General features: G+C 49.0%; 1 protein-coding gene across 7 annotated transcripts in view; it reads right to left on the reverse strand.

Moving 5' to 3' along the window:
- The window catches only part of PEMT (phosphatidylethanolamine N-methyltransferase), a 37,729-nt gene that overhangs the window by 12,812 nt on the left and 4,540 nt on the right, over positions 1 to 20,377 (reverse strand). For all 7 annotated transcript variants that reach the window (XR_014934073.1, XR_014934074.1, XM_015876648.3 and 4 more), the window contains exon 3: positions 2,696 to 2,811. Coding sequence is in view for 5 of the 7 variants with exons in the window: in XM_015876648.3 (XP_015732134.2) it covers positions 2,696 to 2,811 (116 nt within the window). In the remaining 2 variants the exon portion in view is untranslated. The remainder of the gene's footprint in view (positions 1 to 2,695; positions 2,812 to 20,377) is intronic.

Below are 20,377 nucleotides of genomic sequence, written 5' to 3' on the forward strand. Positions count from 1 at the left end.
ACAGTGCCACATGCTCACTGCAACAAAAGACCGTGTTCATTAAAGAAACAAATGCTGAAATCATCCTGCCGGTAGCATCAGCAATTGTCAGCCTGGTCATCATTTTCACAGCTTCTTTTGCCAATAATGACTTTGCTTTTCTGCCTGCGCCACTGTCAGTTATTTAGGTCACACTGTTTAGCAGCAGTTTCTCCCCCTGCCCAGCAGTGGCACCTGGGGGTGCTTTGGACCACCTGGGGCTTTTTCTGGATGATGTCAGAGTAGACTTTGGCTGCTTTAGGCTCAATTCTCATCAGAGCGTGGTCATTTCTGCACAAAACACTCTGCCAATGCCATTTACACCACCTCTACTTTGACACAAGAGCCAGGATGTATGCAGCACTGAGCGTAAAGCTGAGGAGCACCACCAGGGAATGGCGTACAGCCATTTCTTGGGCAAAGACCCATCCTAGGGTGGATTCTTTCTCTTGAGCAGACAGAGCATGGTGCAAAAGGCACTGCCCTTGTTCAACCTCCACAGAGCTTGCTTGGACTGAAGGCAACACAGCACTAGGTTGCCTGAGAGCTCTGCTCTGCATTTGCAACATCCTCCACATGTGTGTGGGTATTGCCTTATAGGACAAACAAATGCCCCAAAACCCTGAAAATGGGAAGTCCATAAGCTCCCCATGTACAAAAGCACCTACATGTGTTTGCTCTGAGCCAGGGAGCTTGTAAAAGCATTCAAAGGGAAGCACAGGACAGCTCCAAGGCAGCACCAGTGGCTTTTTGCAGTCAGTGTGGTGTCAACAAGGTGGCCAGTGCAGGAGAGAGTGACACTGAATGGAAATCTGGAGGACCATAAAGGCTGTCACAACCTATGTCAAACAGTCATAAACCGCTGGGGTAATGAACAGTGCAGATAAATGGTTCAAAAGTTCAGGAGGTGTTTTCATTGATAAGGGCCCTGCTGATGGAAATTCCTTGCTTCTCGCAGAAAGAACACAATTGTTATGAAAGTCGTCATCGCACCAAAGCAATTAAAGAAGCTTGTCTTGTGCCGTTGACTAAGCTTGTCCTCACTGGTCACAGGTCGTTCTGGATTATTTCTCAGAAACACACCAAGGCTGATAATGAAGTTCAGAACTGGGAAACACCTACTTGCTTTATGAGCATAGGGCATCCCTCTTCTTACTATCGAGGTATCCATTTGGAGCGGAATCGGAGACTGTCATGGAGCTGAAGTGGGGACAGGATGGAGGAAGGGACCCTTGCATGGAGCATGGGGCAAAACAGCCACACGGCCCTGCAATGGGGGCTTCCAGCTGGGATGCCAACCTGCAGCCCCCACCCAACAAAAACACCCACAGAGCATACAGAGGAGTTTCAAAGGCTGTGTTGCAACACAGGGGATGTAGTGAAGTGGGCATGCTGAGCTTGGTATGGAGGCAGTGAGCTGTCCGGGTGCATTTCAAGGCATCTGCAGCAGCTGCAGCTCCAGTGGTTATCCTGAAATCATCCCATTGCTCCCACTGGCAAGGACTTGCCTTGTTTGAATAGTGTGAGGTACAGTGCTGGGACAGGTCAGCCTCTTTGTCTCTCCTAGCTATGCCCCATCAGTGCCTCACAATGACCCTGGAGCTCAGCAGGACCACTGGGAGAGGAGGCTGCCCCTCCTACAGCTGTGCTTTTAATTAAAGGCCGGGCACAAAGCTTTGCATTGCTTCCCAGACAACAAGCAGCTATGTCATCTGTGCAAGAGGCTGCTGAGACATACTCCAGCAAAATCCGAGCACACAATGTCACTGAGATGTGAGCAGAGCACACACATGCCCTCTGCAATGCCTGAATTCAATTATGGCCACATTGCAGGCTTTCTTATGGCTTCTGCAATAAGCAGTAGCTGTAACAAATGCAGAGGGGCAAGGGCAGGTCTCGGTGTCACTTCCAGGAAGGCAAAGCTCTTAACTACATGTGCAAATTCCAACCTGAGATCTCTGTGCCTGGGAAATTACCTGAAGTACTAAACAACCCATTAGCTCTGACCCTGGCATAATTGAATCTGGAAATTTAGTAGAGTCTGTCTCTTCTAACAGCGTCGAAGATAAAGCCTATCAGATCGCAGATAAATTGCTGGCATTGAGGAAATCTTCTGCAGTAAACCTCTTTGCTGCACTTAGAACGTCAAAAGGCGTATTCCCATGGTGTACAGTGCATCAGTCATACAACACTATTAGCTAGCACAGGTAGTATTTAAACAGATCGCAGATAAGAGTTTAAAGAGACTGTTTGCTAAGTGCACAGATAATCCCACTCTTCTGCTCAGGAAACTGTGGCTTCTTAAAAACAGGTTTAATTTTGTTTATAGTTTCCATGAGAAAATTAAAAGATCTTGCTGTTACATATGATCCATGCTGCACAAACAGCCTTCCTGCCACCTGGACAGCACACAGGGTAAGGGAAACAACCCCGAGAGGTATCTGATGGCTGTTGATGCTGATGGTTTGCTCTCCTGAACATAGCTACCCTATCTCATCCCTCTGCTTGCCAGCAGAACTCCAAATCCCAGAATAAATTTGGCTGAAGGCATAAACCAACAGCACATAAGGCTGATAGACAGGCTGGATACAACACTGCAGAGCAGATGTCCCTCATCAGCCTGCCTTGTAGTTGCATTTCTTTGCAGTTATGCATAGCAGTAGAGTGAGTTCCTTACCAGTGGCTGCGCACGCAGTTGAGCAGCAGGATAACAGTGCCCAGGCAGTAGCAGGCAGTGTGTGGAGAGCCAAAGCCTCGGCTGAGTGCCTGCGTTTTGTGCTCCCATCTTGCTACCTGGAGAGACAACAGAACAGAAGGGGTGATTAGAGGTGCATGGCCCCGCTACTGCTCAGAGAGCACTGTCTCCACCGCTTTGTGTGAGAAGCAAGCAGGGATTACTGATTTGACTTGGCTTAAATGAAGCCTGGGAGGAAAGCCTGGTTCTAACCATGCCAACATCTCCCTGTCCACTATACAAGCCAGCAGCACTGAGCACTGGCTCTCAGAAAGCCTCCTTTACATCAGCCTTAGGGGTCCCCTGGCTCATATAACAGGCACCCAATGCAGCTGACAGCACTGCCAAGGCTGTCCCAGAGCCACTGAAACCAACAGGCTCCTGGCATTGCTCTCCTGCAAGAAAGAAGGAAAGCAGATCCCAGCCAGAGCGGGTGCTGAACACCCTGGTCTGGTTTTCCATGCTCTGTGATCTACATCCAGCTGTGCGAACACACCTGGCAGGGGTAATTCCTCCCAACCCACTTCCAAAAGAGCTCCAGGTTGTACAGAGAAGCAGAAGCTGATGCCCACTGCCCAAAGTGAGGTGTCCTTCACACTCCAAGATGCTGCTGTATGGAGGTGGCTGGAACTGCTCCCCAAAACTGAAAGTCTGCATCCAAACCAGACCGAAGTCTTCACATGACTAACTTTTCTGCCTTTCTGTATCCCTCAAAATACTGTCGGTATATTTACTGTCTCTTCTAGGTTTCATTTTCAGGTCCTGTACTGTGGCCCTCCTTCTCTCAGAGAACCTGTATGTGCCTCACTCCTGGAGGTGCCCAAGGCCAGCCTGAATGGGGGCCCTGGGCAGCCTGATCTAGTGGATGGAACCCCGTCCATGGCTGGGGGCTTGGAACTAGGAACTTTAAGGCCCCTTCCAACCTTAGCCATTCTATAATTCTGCGATTCTATGGTTTGGATCAGACCCTGAATTCAAGCCAATCCAAGCACACCCAGGCAATGAAGCAAGCGGTGGAAGTCAGGGGAACGGCTGAACATCAATTTGCTTCTCAGACATGCTTGGCTCTTCATTAGCTTCAGAAATACTTCAGCCTCTCGCATGGAGCCTGGGCAGCTCTGGGGGGCACCCATAATACAGCTATTCTGAGTGCATTTGGTAATCTATTGGCTTCATTTAAGCAGCAAGCAGAGAAGGGCAGCTTTGCAGGTGCTGCTTTCTTCCCAGGCTGATGCAGAAGCACAAAGTAGAGGAGGACCGTTGGCTTCGGGAGGGGAGTGAGATGAAAACCTCCGATAAGCAGGGCACTGATTTCACATGCTGAGAGCTGATTCAATTAGTTATGCAATGATTGCTCCGAAATTACAAATCCACTCATGACAGAGAGAGCTGCTTCGCTGCCTTTTTCTGGCTGGTATAAATAGTTTGTATTCTAAATTGAATTTAAAACACCGTGCGTCATGCTGCTGCTAAAATGAGAGCTGCTGTTTGAACGCTGCGAGATGGGAAAAAGAAATATGGGGTGAGTTACTGGCTTTGGAAAGGAAGAGAAGTAACCATACAGGTGACTGAGTCACGGATAAGAAATGCGGCCACGTGCCCGTTATCTATGTGAGCTCCTTAATTCCCTGCAAATTATCCTAGAGGCGCTTGCACGGCTGCAGCTCCTGGCTGGTGTCGGGAGGGTTGCAGAGCATCTCAGCCAGTGGCAGGAGTGGAGCTGGCAGCGCTGTGAGGCTGAACAGAGCTCTGCTGGTGGTCTCGTTAATTCCCCTCGCCATAGTGCTCATAGTTAACAACACAGGGTGGTTGGAGAATGCTTCTGAGCCCCTTGGGAGCTGTTGCAGCTGGGTTGGTGCTGCTTCTGGTGCACCAATGCATCACCTCCTCTTGGGTTGCCACAGCCTTCGGACAGAGCTGGGACTCTTCTCAAGCACCCCAGAAGCTCAGGCACGAGTCACCACCGAGCAAGAGCCAGCGCTTCCTTGAGGGGCCCCACACTGGTATTCCAGATTCTTAACAATTAATTTGTTCCGGTTCTGGTTCTGTTCCTTGAGCAGCTAATTAGTTCTGGCTCGTTCAGCTTTTCTAATTTTAGTCATTTGCTGGCTAATATTAGCTCTTGTTCAACCTGCGGTTACGCAGCTGGCGTTATGGTTTTACAGAATCACAAGCCGACGTGTTTTTATTTACTGCATGATGGATACGAGATGATTTTGGCATCCTCCATGGCTGCAGCTATTCCCGGTGCTGTGCCTGCTCCCTTGGCTGCCCATGCTCCCAGTGCCGTGCCCAGGCAACCCGAGTGATCTTGGCATGAGGATGGGGAGCCCCATGTGCCAGTTGCCCAAGTGTTTTCAGTTTTCCAGCCTCCTTGTTTGGGTACAGAGTAATATCAACTTTCCTGCCTTAGCCGAGAGTTAAAACAATAGAAAACCCAAGACTTCCTCCAAAGGCCTGTGCTTTTACTTTAGGAAGCTTGCTGATGGCTCTAAGAGATCATGGAATGTTTCCCCAGTGCTCATTACAGAAATAAACCAGTGAGCAGACATGGCTGCACAGCTGGCTGTGTTGCTGGGTCCCAACAGCTCTGCTTTCAGCATTTTCCACCTCCCTGGGCATCATTCCCTGCCTACATAACGCCATGCCGATCGCTGTGCACGCCAAACCAACCTTCTCCCCATCCACTTGGGCAAATGTGAAAACAAAAATGAAAGCACAGGCACACATCCCCGGTGGCTGCCCTGATAGGAAGAAGGAAATGTTCTGAGTTTCCTATTCTCTTTTTTTGGGTGGGTAAACCTCCCCGATCCGCCTTGAGACGGGCCACAAATATCTGCTCGAAAAACAATTTCATCTCATGAGCTCTCCTCTGCAGTCGATCAACGGGAAATGCTCTTTACAGCTTTCTGTGCATGGCAGACCATATCCTCTCATTAATATTTAGTATTTGTTTCAAGGAAATTGATTTTTTTTGTCTGCCATCCAAGGAAGTGAGCTTTTGAACATGCTACATTTTAATTTGCTCAACCCCGGCTCTGAAATAGAGACTTCGTTCTGTTTTGCATGACTCCCTTTCTATATCTGGCTTGCCCCAAAGGTAGGGAATGAAACCAGATACCCCAATGGCTCAGTGTTGCATCTCAATGCTAATCAGCTGGTCACGTCCTCACGTTGCCCCATTGCCATAGCACCAGAACACCGCGTGGGCTCTGGTGAATTTAGGCATGTGGAATGCCTGAGAAGAATTAGCAGCTCTCCTTCACAAAGGGAAACTGAGGCATCAGAGGGCTCAGACTGCTTTTGGGGATGCTTTGCCTTGACCAAGCTGTTGGCACAGAGTGAGTGAACTATTCCGGGCTAAAAGATGACTATGATGCTATGCTCTATGCTTTTATTATTCTGTGGTAGATGTAGCACCTAGGGATGTGGTTTAGGGCATGACGGTGATGGGTCAGTGGTTGGTCTAGATGACCTCTGTGGTCCTTCTAGATGATCTTTAAGGTCCTGTCCAACCTAAGGCATTCTATGATTCTATGACAATGAACAGGAGATACCTCCCTTGTTGTACCTTGTCTCATAGCATTTTCCATCATGTAGGGCCCAGGAAACAACTCACCAAGGAATACAGGATTAAAAGCCAAGAGAAAGAATACTCAGTTCCCTGGAGCACCTATGCACCCCAGTTCCTAGAGGATATCCATTAATAGGCTGAGCCCTGGATGCCCAGACAATTCAGCTCAAACTCAAAAACCTTCATAGAAGAGAGACCTGAGCAAATCTTTTAACTCTCCCCTTCTGGCTGAGCTCCCCTGGGCAGCCCCAGCCGTGTCCTCCATGTGCACTGTGCTCCGTGCTGCTGCTGGGGCAGGTAAAATCCAGACTGTGAGCTTTGTTGGTGCCATGTGAGCATCTCCTACAGCGGTAGACGTGTCCTGGCCAGCTCACAGAGTGAGGAGAGGGCAGGAAATGTGATGGTACTCCTATTTCACCTTTAGAGACCATGGGAACAGAACTGTTCCCCTGCTATGAAAAATCCATTTTCTCTCATTAAACCAGCACGACATTCTCTGCTCTCTGTCACAGCCTGGGTGCCAGAAAATGACCTTGCTTGCAGTTATTGCATTTGTCTAAAAAATGGGAGAAAATAGATACGCCTGAGCACCCAAACTCTGACTAAGGCATTACATGGAGCAGGGAGGGTGCAATGAGGCAGGGCAGGAATAACTGAGCAGGCTCAGTGTAAATGCACACACTGCACGCCTGGCAGCACTGGGGCTGGCTGACCTTTGCCAAATGCCAGAGCAGGCAGCATCTATGGCTGTCCCAAGTGACCGCAGAGGAAATGAGTGTGGCCTGACCTTATCCTTCCTAACAAACTGAGCTCGATGCAGATGGTTTATCGTTGAGTGCTGGAAAGGCAGCATTGCTTGGTCAAGCTGCAAGCTCCAACCTGGGCTCCTTGAGGCACCTTTCTGAGTGTTCCTGCAGCCCCAAGGGAAGAAAATCTCAGATTAAAACCACAACAGAAGCAGGAGGGGGAAAACAGGCAGGGCTGACGCTGGTGAGCACCATGCCACCTTCCACATGTGGCATTTCCATCACCAGGCTGCTGTATCCCTTCCCAGACTCCCTGTCATCCCAGCCCAGGAGCAGCATGGTGGGGATGCTGGACACCAACATGCAGCCCCATCTTCCCACCCCAGCACTGGGCACGGCGCAGGCTTTCCAAAGGCACGCACAGCAATGCCCCGGGGACCCGCGTGCCACCAGCAGCAAGAACATGATTAGCAGGAGCTCTGGGCAGCGAAGGCAGGAGAAAAAGAACAGAACAAACCATGGTTTAATTTGTACAAGCTGGTAATTATAGTTGCTATCTGTCTGAAATCTCTATTGAGTTTATTTAAATATGTTCTCCGTGAAGGCCATTCAAGACAGGAATTATCAAGGTGTTGCAGCAGAAGAGATAATGCCATGCAGTTTTCAACAGATCAAGGGCTGATTAGGAGGAATTAATTAGCTGCTTAAACAGCCCTTGACTCGCTGCAGCAATTAGCAGTCACCTCCCCTCAGTCACGTTCCCCATGCAGCCGTGGCGGTGATAGGAAGGATTGCTGTCCCTGCAGCACTGATGAACAACGGATGTCCTCCTTCCCACAGCCATTAGCAGGCTGGTTCTTCACACATCCCTCATCCACCTCTTGTATGCTATGAGCCACCAGTTCTCAGCTGTGCTCCATCACTGGCACTGGCACTGAATGCCACGTGCATCTGTGCACTGCCTGCCTGCACCTGCCGAGCTATGAGACCCCTTCTGCCCCACTGCCTCCTGCCACTGCACCAAAGGGCTCAGTGTCATTTAGTTGATTCCTCCTGCACTGCAGGAAGCCACCGCAGCTTTAAACTGTCTGATCCAGGATCTGAGCTGTTGCTCTGAAGGCTTCTTTACTCCCAGGCACTCAATTACAGAATGCTATGAGATGGTAATGGAGCCCGAAAGCTTTTTAGCAAACGATTAAAGCCCTGCAAAGTTCCCCCACTTAGTGCTGGAGCAGCAGCTTGCAGTCCATGCAATTAAAACACTGCAGAGAAATTAGAAGAGACAGGCACCATGTTAACAGTTTCATGGAAGCTACAGGGCAACACAAGCCAGAGATTAGGTTTCTAAATGCCTTTTTTTTTTGGTAATGCATTAAGAGGAGATGAGACATAGGCACAATCCAAGTGTCAAAGTACCTCCAGGATCAGTGCAGACCCATGGCGGGGACAGAGTGGGGTTTCCAACATCCCGTTCCCAAAGGACACTGCAGCTGAGGCAGAGAGCAGTGGTGGAAATGCTGTACCAGCCCAGTGTTCAGTGAAGAGTTAAGGCAGCATGGTCAGAAGTGTGCCCTTGGCTCCCAGAGAGGGGCTGCTGCAATCATGGAGTAATGAGCAGCAGACAATGGAAACAGGGGGAGACAGCTTGTGCCACACACACAGACTTGGAGCAGGGCATGGGAATGATGGCAGAGCCTGAGGGTGTTGGGCACCCTGAGCCCTGACACAAGTCCCAAGGCCACCCCGGGAGGCTGCAGCAATCAGTTTTCTCACTTTCCCAATCTGCACGATGGTAATAACAGCTGTCAGCAAGGCGCAGCCAAATGGAAAGGCTTAGCTGGTCTGTGTCTGCCAGAGCTTCAAAAAGAAGACGTTGGTTTGACTCAAGAAGACTTTTCCATTGCCTTTCATGGGCCTTGGGTGTGGGGATTTGTTGTTTGTTCTTGCCAAAAGAAATAACAGCAGGGTTTAGGAAGGACTACGTGGTATGTGGATTGGCTGCGTAAAGGCACTGCGGCATGGGAACAGCCAGCTGGAGCAGCACGGCTGTGAGCACAGGTGACAGATAGCTTCACAAAGGACAAAAATGCATGTGGAAAGCATGAAAGGTTGCAAAAAATGAGAGCACCCAGGGCTAAAGAAGATAAATATTGAGAAGCTAAAAGCAGGTCAGGCTTCTCTCCAAAGCCCACCCAGCTTTGGTGGTGTGGGGTGTTGGGTGGCTATGAGGACAACTCAGGCAGCATTAGGTATAGCAGAGCTGCGGAACTCATCTGTGTCACTGTGACAAAGCTGTCGCTGAAATGGGGGAGTTAAGAGGAAGAAATTAGTGCTGAAGTGCTGCTGCTGGCGGCTGTTCCCCGAAGAAGCCAGCGTGCTGCAGATGAGGGGTCAACGGGATCCAGTCTGAGGGCTTTGACACATAGGGAGAAGAACAGAGCGACTGTTTACTTAGAATTGGAAAGATGTGCGCTATGGAAACCCAGCTTGTCTCAAGCATGGATGAGTTTAGCCCAGAAAAAAAGCCCGCATCCTTCCCCAGTGAAAGTAATTGGACTGAAATGGCACAGGTCACCTCAGCTAACGGCCTTGAGCTGGGAAAAGAAAACGAGTCGGCAGGTAAACAGATAAGGGTTTCATAAGGACTGGGTACGCTTTACCTCAAAGCTGTCCCTTGAGATTACCTCCACACGAGTCTTTACCTTGAATCCACTCATGATAAACAGTTAGATAATAAATTTCATTTGTCTAATAGTGTTTATGTGATTTGTCAAAGTACCATCTCATTAGCTGACTGTAATAAAAACAAGCCCCTACTTAACGAACACCAAGGCAGCCCGGGTCTGCAAATGTTCCATGAGCCATATCCTCTGCTCTTCAATAAAAACAAAACCGACATGGAATATGGGCTGTACTTGCTAGCAATTTCCAACACAAAATCTGAACAGCTTCTCCTCAAGGCAAGGAGCTCATGATTTATGTTCGAGGAGCTGGAAGCTGAAGGCAGGTGATTTTGCGTAACCCAGGATGAGCTGTGTTAATTAATTCTGGCAGCGGGCGTCTGGAGCCCTTACCAGCAGCTCCTCCAGCCCATGCAGGGATCACGCTGTGCAGCCCTAACAGGCTCTGCCGGCCAACACGGCCCATGGAAAAAGCAGTTGTGAAATAATGACTTCTCCAGAGCGCAGAGGGATGTGGGAGGCCCTTCCATTCCCAGCCCGGGATGGGGTGTGGATGGCCCAACACTGAAAATGCATCCTAACAAAATAAGCTCCCAAGGACAGTGACAGGAGAAGGCTGCACCTGCACCAGCACCCAGGGCTGCAGCCCACAGGGACCCATCTCGGATGAGCAGCTCAGGTGCCAGATGAGCATCTTGCACGCAGGATGAGGAAGCGTTTTTCCCTGATGGGATTTTGCACATTTTATTTTTCGCATCTTCTGTGCTCAGATGTCTTGGCTCACACTCATCCTGAGCCAGAAAACCACATATCTCATATTTTCATACATTTTTTGGAGCGTTTTCCTTGAGAAAAACAGGTCTGACTTTGCTCAGGCACTCTGTCAAGCAGGCACCTTCCCAAGCCGACTGGAAGCAAAGGTGCATGTTGGTCTCTCGGTGATTAAGACTGCTCTGCCCATCTCACATCCTGTACTTGCTTGTTTTATTTTCTGTTGCTCATACTCCCGCAGCAATAAGTAAGCAAAGCAGGGGAAGGTGCCTGAAGTGCTATACACACAGACGCTGCTCTGAACCCGGCCATCTGCCCAGAAGACCCATTTTTAAACAAAGCGCTCCAACAATAGCACTGACGATGTTTGATCTGGCATCGATATGTAAAGAGAAGCTCTGTGCTGCACCACACTGTCAGCAAGCGTTCAGTACAAATGCCACGGTACGAGGCAGCCAATGTCTCTCTTTTTTAAGACTTCCCTTCTATTTTCGCACCTCCACTCTGCTCTGTTGTTTCCAAATCAGGCCCAGGATCACAACTGATCCGCAGGGCTGAGGTCAAGTCTTTCTGAAGTCTCTGCAGATTTCAGTGCCTTGGGCTTGGTTTCAGACAAGGGCACAAAGCTTTCTATCTTTGTCACAAAGCATCCACTCTGCTCTCCAAAGCTTTCCAATCACTGCTGCAAACCTACAGCCTAAACCCCTGTAACAGCTGCAAATAAAGCCAGTCAGATTAAACCCAGTTATTCCAGCTGGAATAAAAATGGACAGTCTTCAGCAAATGCATCCTGTGTAAGAAATATCCTCTTAGCGAGCTGAAACAAGCCTTCTCTGGTTCCAGGTAAAAGGAGACTGAGGTCAGCTAACGGTTCTGACATTTCTTGAAGCCTCTGATTAATTGCAAAGAGACTGACTGCTATAAAGCTGCCCCGGAGATGTCAGCAAATGCTATGGCTTTGTGCTCTCCTACATGACCTGTATTGCAGTGCAGCAGCCAGCTCTGTCACAGCATTCCCAACCATGTCCCCAACCTGCAGATGTGCCACTCAGGGCTGAAAACCAAAGCTGGATGCCACACTGTTTCAAGACAAGTGATTCTTCCAGCAGTCATAGCCCACGGCAGTGGAGATACTTAGACTCTGTTGTCTTAAAGATTAAATCAGAGGCTCCAGCTCATTCAACATACAAGAGTAATGGGAGATAGTAAAGGAGAGTGGGACTGGAGGAGGGCTGGAGGGGATTCACAAGCAGGAGCATCTCAAGATGCAAACACATCAGCACACAAACACAGCCTCACGTGCTGACTGAGATCTTCTGTTTGCTGTGGGGGTTTGCAGGCCCAGGCATCATCTTTGCAGTTTGCTGCTGTTAATAGGTTTGCTTGTATTCCAGCTCAACCCTGCTCATTAGCCACACTGTTGAATCTGACACTAATTCAGGATCACTCCTATTGCTACAAATAAATAATGAAATTGCCTCCACGCAGAGATTGTTTTCTTCCTCTTTGCCCGTAATGCAGGTCTGGTAACATCTCCTATATCTGTTAATAAAGACCATTATACCCAGAGTTCCTCAGCAAGTAAAAATTACAGTCATTAGCCAGTGACTGATGAGAGACAGAAACACCATTTCTGCCCGGGCTGGCAATAACAGAACGCAGAGTACGCATCCCAGTGAGTCGAGCCTTGCTCTCCTGTAACGTGGTACCCAATGTTCTTCATTAGCATCACTCCTTTTAATAGAGCAAGGCAGTGTCCTGCAGCAGGTCGCAATTACATAGAACAATTAATTCAGGGAGAAACAATGACGGGCGTTGCAGAGGCACATTGTGCAGCGGGGTTGCCAAAAGGTGACATGGAAGATGATCAGGAACATTGTAAAGCCCTTCCCAAGCACATAAACAAAACAAGCGAAGGAAGAAGTGACAGCACAAGGAGGCAGGACTGGCTGCTTGTGAACTACTTTGTTATTTTTGTTTTAAAAAGTAGGGAGTTATTACAATTATTGGTTGTAATGCCATAATGGGCAGGACCAACAGTCTGGGATCAGGACTTCTTGTCCTGTTTGCAAACAACACACAAAGCTGGTCTGCTTCTCCCACAGCTATAGTCACTCTCTCTGTGCCCTTTTATGAAATTAGGGCTTAATTCTCTGGAATAAGTCTGCTAATAAGGACTCCCAACACACCCATCCTTCTGGACAGCATGTTCTCACTCATCGCTCTCCCAGAGGCCACAGTGGGAGGGCGGAGGGAGAATAAATATACCTGGTAGAGCACAAAATGCAATGGAAACCCAACACCCCTTCACAAAGTAGTGAGAGTTCGCTGGAAGATGGGTACTCGCTGCTCTGCGGTGCGGCCTCAGCCCCCATCCTTGCAGTGCTCAGAGTATCGTGTTCTATGCTCTGTGTTAAGCCTTCCCTGGGAACATTTCCCACGGCGCCGAGGACACGTATGTTTGTGATGCTGCTGTCGTCCCAGTGGCCAACAATAGAGAGGGACAATGTGATCTTTATGTAACGCAGGCAGCTGAGCTCTGTTCCTCTGTCCTTGGGGATGAGATGTTCACACAGCCCAGCACAACAAGCAGGACCCCAGCCCAGCAAAGCCTTTTTTTGGCTGCTTTGGGAAGTAATGTAGCAATGAATGGGCTCATCTCAAATTTGTAATCAGTGTTTCCACCTTTGTCTGGGTTCCAAAGGAGTGAGGTTGATGCAAGTCATGGAGCTGCTTATTAAACCGACAAGTGAAGTGGAATAGCAATCTGAAGGGTTAAATGCAATAACCAAACCCCTTGGGTGTGCTGGTGGTTCCTATGGGTGCTTATGGGAGGCACCAGATGCAACCATATGCTTGTAGGCTTTTGTTTACTGCAGGAAACACAACCCCAAAGGCAAGCAAACAACTGATGGTCCCCAGCTCTGAACTGCAAAGGATCTCTGTTTTGAAGCATAAAGCCCAGTGCTGAGATGTGTATGCAAGCCATGCACAACGCCCAAACCTTGTTGCATGCGCTCCATGCATCTGTACCAAAGCACAGGATGGACCAACAGCCGTGCATGGCGGTGGATGGCGAGGCTGAGTGCATCTGCACCATGTACCCTTGCAACAAGCCAGCAGCATCTATACCAGGAACCGACGCTCATGCCGGTCTCTGCTGACGGCTACAGGCAGGAAAGAAATGTTCCTCAATTGGGCAATGCATTCACTTTGGCTTCCGAGTACATCAATCTCTGGAAAATGACTGCACGACTAAGTCTTGAAATGAAACTAATTCATTTCTGCTCTCCAGCCTTGGGAATCAAATGAGTAACTCTACAGTCATTAAAACAATGTCCTGGTAAAAATAAACAGGAAAGGGCACTTAGTAGGAATGCTTCATAGTTAAAAATACTGTATCTCGTCTGAGGTCATTCTGTTTTAGTATGAACAGCCAAGCGTGCCCCAAGATGATCTGATTTGGGATCACTCCAGTGCTGTTACGCATGTATATGCAGCTGTACTCACCATGGCAATGGGAGGTGGAGGAGATAATTTCTTCATGTCTGATGCTTGGCACACATCACAGCTTCCTTCTCACCACTGTGAGCATATAGATTTTTATTATTTCACTTGAAACCTTGTAGAAAACTTTGGCTCTCCACCTCAGGGCTATCTGAACTCCAAGATCAATCTGGAACATGAGAGAGCTGGAAAAATATCAGTCTCTCACCCCAATCCACACCTGAACTGAAGGCTTTTGGTTTTTCTTTTTCCCAGGGCAAAATCCTCAGTAGGATTTTACAGATTAAGCATCTACTCTTGGACTCACCATAGAAAACACAGCTCTGGAGGAAGAGGCAAGAATAGAAACATCACGGCAATGTGGGGTGATTTGGGGACCTTCTCCCCTTCACCCAGAATGGTGAGGAAACTCAACTTGGTCTTTGTACAAGGGGAATTTCTATAGCAAGGAAGAGGCTCAAGCCAGAGGTGGTCATGGATAACATCAGGCAGTAAAGAGCTGATGCTGGAGGCGAGAAAAGTAGACAGAGTACTGTAAAGGATCATAGAAGCTGCATGGAACTTTTCCTTCCCTGAAATTGTCTTTGTTCTTTTATGGCAAGGAGCTGCTACAATTACATTTTCCTTTTTAAGCGAAGCACAAATCAGATAATGAGCAAACCTCCCACCGCACAAAGGAGGTGACGAAGGTGTTCCACGAGCCCTGATGGTCAGACTATCCTGCAACAGCTGAATGCAGAGAAAATTGCTAAAACCCATCTTCATTTCAACCCACTTCAGACTTTTCTTCCCAAAAGCGCAAAAAGGATCACACCAAAAATGAATGCGCCCACGCAGACTGCGAGTGAAAGCCCTTCAACCAGATAAGGATGCTGCTTGCACGTCCCGACCTGCAGAACGAACCCACGGCTGCATTATCCTCGGTCTGAAGGAGTGAAGAGAGGGAAAGAAAAGGGGTTTGCAGGGAGAGAAAAAGCAAGACATTGTCAAGTTTGGACAGCTCAGTAATGCACTGAAGAGGTTTGTGATTGCACTGTCACATGGGAAAATCAAGGGCTCCTGTCAGTCCCTCTTGGCCCAGAATTTGCTGGGAGATGAGGAGAGTTTAATGTAAGATGCACACTGCTGTGAGGGCCTTGGGCTGCCAGCTTTTCTAGCAACCTAATTCTTAACTTTCAAAGAGAGTTGCCCCTCTTTCCCTGCATATGAGCAAGCACAGAGGATGGCTTGACAGGGAAAAGGAAAACCACCCAGCACATTGCTGGGAAGGGCTATTCCAGGGCCACCCTCCAAAATTAAACCCCTTGCTCTGGACAGCCTGTCTGGAACAGTGCTATTTCTGCAATGCACCAACCCCAACCACTGCTGGAAGGCTTCATAGCCACAGTGTCCTCCAGCAACATCACGCACCAGTACTGTTTGTCTCCAGGTTAGAGTACAGCAGGTTTAAAGCTTTATGAGGATGCCTTAGAAAGAGGGAAGTAAGGGAGGGAGCCCAGGCAGGCAGCACTGGGAGTTGCTGGTATTTGTTTAACTGAAACGAGGCTCCTGATATTTACCAGCAACCAGTGCCCAGCTCACACTGCTGTGATTGGGCTGCTGAGCCACCTGGTTTCATGCACGAGACCAGGAATGTGGGATTCTTCTGCCAAGTGCCATTTCTAGCTACCCCTGCCATAAGGAATAAAATACAGGTGGAAAACAAAAGGAGGGCTTTTCTGCACTCATTTACTAACCTGCTATACCACTCATTTCCTACAGCTATGTGAGCAGCTGGAGATGGGTCCCCCCTGAGTTCATCAAGGGGCAAGAAAACCAGAAATAGGGAGGGCATGCTTTAACCACAGTGCTATCCCTGAGCGCCAGCAGCCTAAATGCAGCCTGACCTCCATGCCCCAGCAGACTGTGTCTCCGCCTTTCTTCGTCAGAGCAACGTATTTTGGGAGATCCTGTCTTTCTGGGAATTGGGCAGGTTTCTGCTAAACAGCTGGAGAACACTGAACTCAATCTGTGACTGTGGCAGGAAACTGCCTGAAGCTCTTGCACAGTCCCAGTACAGCCAACATCACAGGGCAGGAGCTGGGATTCCTACTCAGGAGCCCATAGGCACCAGCCCCAAGCTTTGGTGCTGGGCAGAAATGCTACGAAAGCCCTGGGCTGCCCAGTAGGCTTTCATATGTCCCTGCACAGATAGATAATACCATTCTTTTTCGCTTCTTGCTGCATTTTTTGCTCTGTCCCATTGGATGTAGGTGGACATAGACTTGTAGTTTCACAGACTAACAATACTGAGCAGCATCTCATCTGCAGGACAGTGCTTTGCTGCAGTATGCTGGATAGGAATGGAAGGGAACAGAGAGGAAGCTCTAGAGCCTATACATAATCCTCTGATGCACAATGTATTTAGCTTTTAGCTTCAATGTATTTTTTTGTACATGTTCTGACTTACTCCAGCCTGGCTGCCAGCAGCCTGTAGGGTTAAAGCAGCAGTCTGGCATTCTGAAGGGAAAAGGGCAGTGGTGCTGGGCTGCAGGATGTGTCTCTTCCCCAGGATGACGGTGCTCCTAATTGTGTCACTCCAGCCAGCAGGCTGGAGGATGTGACCCGGTTTTGGAACCTGTTATGTGTCTCTCAGCGGTGTTGACACACTGGAAACACTAAATTTAGCAGCCAAACAGGTGCAATGCTACAGATCTGGCCTGGGGATGGTGAACTCACAACAGTCCTGGGGCGTTCGTTAGGAGGTAGCCAGGGGAATCAATGCTGCTCTCTCACAACATGATTACAGCAACACTCCAAAGCCACCACCGCCTGAGTGGGAAGCGTTACCGAGTCACTCAGAATAAAACTGCCACTAAGTGCTGTTTGGGGAAGGGGGAAAAAAAAAAGCAAAGAAAAAAAGCAAATCCTCACTGTTTCTCAGGCATTGTAGGAAATGAAAACGGCTATTCCTGCCTGGTAGAGAGTCCAATTATGAATAATGTGCATTCTCTCCCAGCACAAAGGATGAAAGACATCAGAGCTGGTGGTGACATTTTAAGACTGGAGTTGTAAGAATGAATCTGAGCCTTGTTGCAAGGCCAGCTTTACCCCAAGAAAGAATTGCTTTCTGCAGTCAATTGCCTTGCAGCGTAGCTTGAAGCTCTGCTATTGATCTAGCATCTGTTATAAGCAGATAATCATTGTCACCGTGCCACGGCTGCTACAACAGGATCTCAAAGCACTTTCCAGAAGATGGTTGAGGGCTGTTTTCGTGTTCTTACCCACAGCTACATGCAGGCAAAGGCTTTTCAGGGAGCTCACGAAGCTCTTGCAGATTTGCAGAATTTTAAGGCCAGAAGAGACCATTAAATCACCCACTCCAGCTGGCTCATCTACTCAATCCCGCCCTGCACTCAATGCACAAAGCTGTGCAGGGCCCCCCTCTGCCAGCAGCCCGCCCCAGCCCTCGCCCTGCTGCCGGCTGGCAGCTATTTCTTACCCTGCAATTTCCTTTCCCCAGCCAGGTACTAACACACTACAATCAAGCCACCTCTCAATCTTTCCCTTCTGTGAGACGAGCAGCCAGAGCTGCTGAAATCCCACAGCATAAGGCATTTTTCTCCTGCCCCCAGAAGGTTTCTGGGTTTGGCTCCTGGAGGTCTCAATCCTGACAGCTCCCAGCAGTGGGGGGAGGTTTAGGCAGGCACCTTCCTCTCGATTTAGCAAGAAGCGGTCAGAAGGAGGTGAAATTGGGCTGCCAGCGCCTGCAAACTCCCCCTCCACCCCACTCAGGCACTTCTTATCCACTTGGCAGGCTTCTCTAGTCTCTAAAGAAGGAGAAAAGGAAGGGAAATTAAAAATAAATGAACCAAGAGATACGCATCCATCAGGAGCCAGGCGTTGTCAGCTCAGGTCCCTGTGCAACCACTTCTTTAATCAAAACCTCATGCAGTTTAAACACTTGACAGAAGTCTAGAACAGAGATCTTGTTACCCTGAACAGGAAAAGCTGTAACCTTGAAGAATAAAATCCCATCTGCCTGATGGGGTCTATTTTCTTGATAAATCATGCTAAATTACGCTAATCCCACTCCCAGCCTTGACACCTGAGCTTTCGCCCTGCAGATTCCTACAGGATGCATGGGTATTTCGGGAGGGTCATAAGAGGTGATGGGAAGAACACACTCTTGCACAGCAACTGAAGATGTGCCATCTCTAAATCAGGCTGTGACGCCAGCCGTAAATTTTTAAGAGGCTCAAATCAAGGAAAGGATTGCGGGTGGATGGATGTGCTCCCCACTTCAACCTGCTTGCGTGGCGACAGACGTCACACTACCTGGCTCACTGCTACACCACTTGCCTGTTTGCTACTGAGACAATGTCAGAAACCTTCCAGCTTTCTAGAAACTCCCCATACGCCAAAGCTCAGCGAGCTCTTTAAAGCTTCCAATATGCGGGTTATCTGCCTATCCTGGCTTTGAAATGTTTGTCCCTGAGGAGCTGTTATTTAATATCTTCCTTAGTTACCAACAGAAGGGAAATTTCTCCCATCCTCCTGCAGCTTTCCAAACACAGATGGGATTTATTGAAGGTTCTGCCTCCTCGAACTCATTAAAGTTTTACAGCATGGCTCCAGCGACACACCCCCTCCTCATCAGGTGCTCCCCAACAGCCCCATTGTGGCTCAGGTCTCCTGGATGCTTTGAACATCCTTGGGCAGTTGAAGTGCCTTTTCTCCGAGCGTGGCACTAGCAGCTCCTTCCATAACAGCTATGGTGGGTGGGAAAGCAGAGATAGCATGAGGAGGAAAGGAAAAAAAGTGAGGAGCATGGGAATACATGTAAGTTGTCCCATGGATAACATAACCTGGGGGCCACCTGGAGATGAGCTGGATTTTAATTGGCATAGAGAAGGGAAAGGAGAAAGGGGGGCATGAGCCCTGGGTTGGGTGGGAAATGCAGTTGGGATCCCAGGGGGACACTCACAATATCCCCCCAGGACATGCCTGCATGGAGGGGGATGCAAACTGGGGGACCTGAGATCTTTTTAGGAGGTTTTTCTCCCTTAGGAAGAATATGAGGAGAATCAGCCCAGCCCAGTCCTGCAAATTGCCCCTCATAGGCTCTGGTTCTCTAAATTGCTCTCTTAACAGAATTACATCAACAAGAACCATGGTTTGCTTTGCATCCACGCTACTGCACAGCCTCCATCGGCCTCGCTTCATCTCCAAACATCTCAGCATTTGTCCAGAAGAAACATGTGGGCTGCTTACCAATGCCCGGTGACTGCTGAGAGTGGGGCAGCCGGAGCTCACTCCCCCCTGTGGCCTCGAGACACATACAGCCTGAGCCCCCACCGAGCAGGGCTTCCCCCAGCACATATTTATTCAGAGGCTCTACACAGAGAGGACAACCCGGCGCCAAACTTTACAAGAAGCAGACCTGGCTGGAGTTCAGCAGAAACAGGGAATTAAGACTCTGAACCAAATCAATGTATCCCCACCCAGTTTCTGTCCAAATCAGGAATTTCACGCACAGGAGGTGTTTTGATCAGGATCCTGGTTTACTTATTAAGCAGTGAAAGCAGAGGGTTCCTGGCACTGCACTGAAGCCATCTTTACACTGAGACTCTTGCAAGCTCAGACAAAGTAATTCAGATGCAGAGATGATCTCAGCTGCTGAGAAGAAACTCAAAGAGCAGAAGACAAAGCAAGTCTGTGCAGGGGTGTGGAGAAGGAAAGAAGAGCTGCTGGCTTGGTGCAGGCAGGGGACACTCATCACATAGAAAGGGAAAATCTAGGGATGGCTGGAGCCACTGCTGCTAAAATGCACCAACAGCAGGGGCTTGCTCAGGGCTGAAGATTCCTCAGCACCTCTACAACAGCCCTCAAGTTGTGACCGGTGTGAGCCAGAGCCTGAAAACATCACAGGGAAGCCTTGGGGACTGGTCAATGCAAGCATATGGATGGAGGTACGTTGGCTGCGAGAGGCATCTGGCCCTTGGCAGCTCAGGAGCACCTTGTGCCATGCTCACCTCCCCAGAGCTCCCTATCAGCGCAGCAGCTCGGGCTGCTCACTGCAAACTCACACAGATGCCTTCTGCTCCCAGGTGGAGCTCTGCATGACTTGCTTGCAGTGCCACCTGCCGCCAGCGGCAATGCTCTTCAGATGCTGCAAGGGGACAGCAACAACCCAGAGCAATGAACTTCCTGCTGTTACATCAGCTTTCCCTGTACTTTAAGAGCAGTTGAAGTCTTGATCCAAAAAGCAACGCTATTTCCCAAGCTGCAGGCAACCAGCGAGTCACAGGCATAGCAGCAGACACCAATAAAGTACTTTTTTTTTCCCTTCCCTTTTATGCAATTT

Source organism: Coturnix japonica, chromosome 13 (genome assembly GCF_054131305.1).
Source record: "Coturnix japonica strain WE chromosome 13, WE-NBRP24, whole genome shotgun sequence".
Lineage (NCBI taxonomy): Eukaryota > Metazoa > Chordata > Aves > Galliformes > Phasianidae > Coturnix > Coturnix japonica.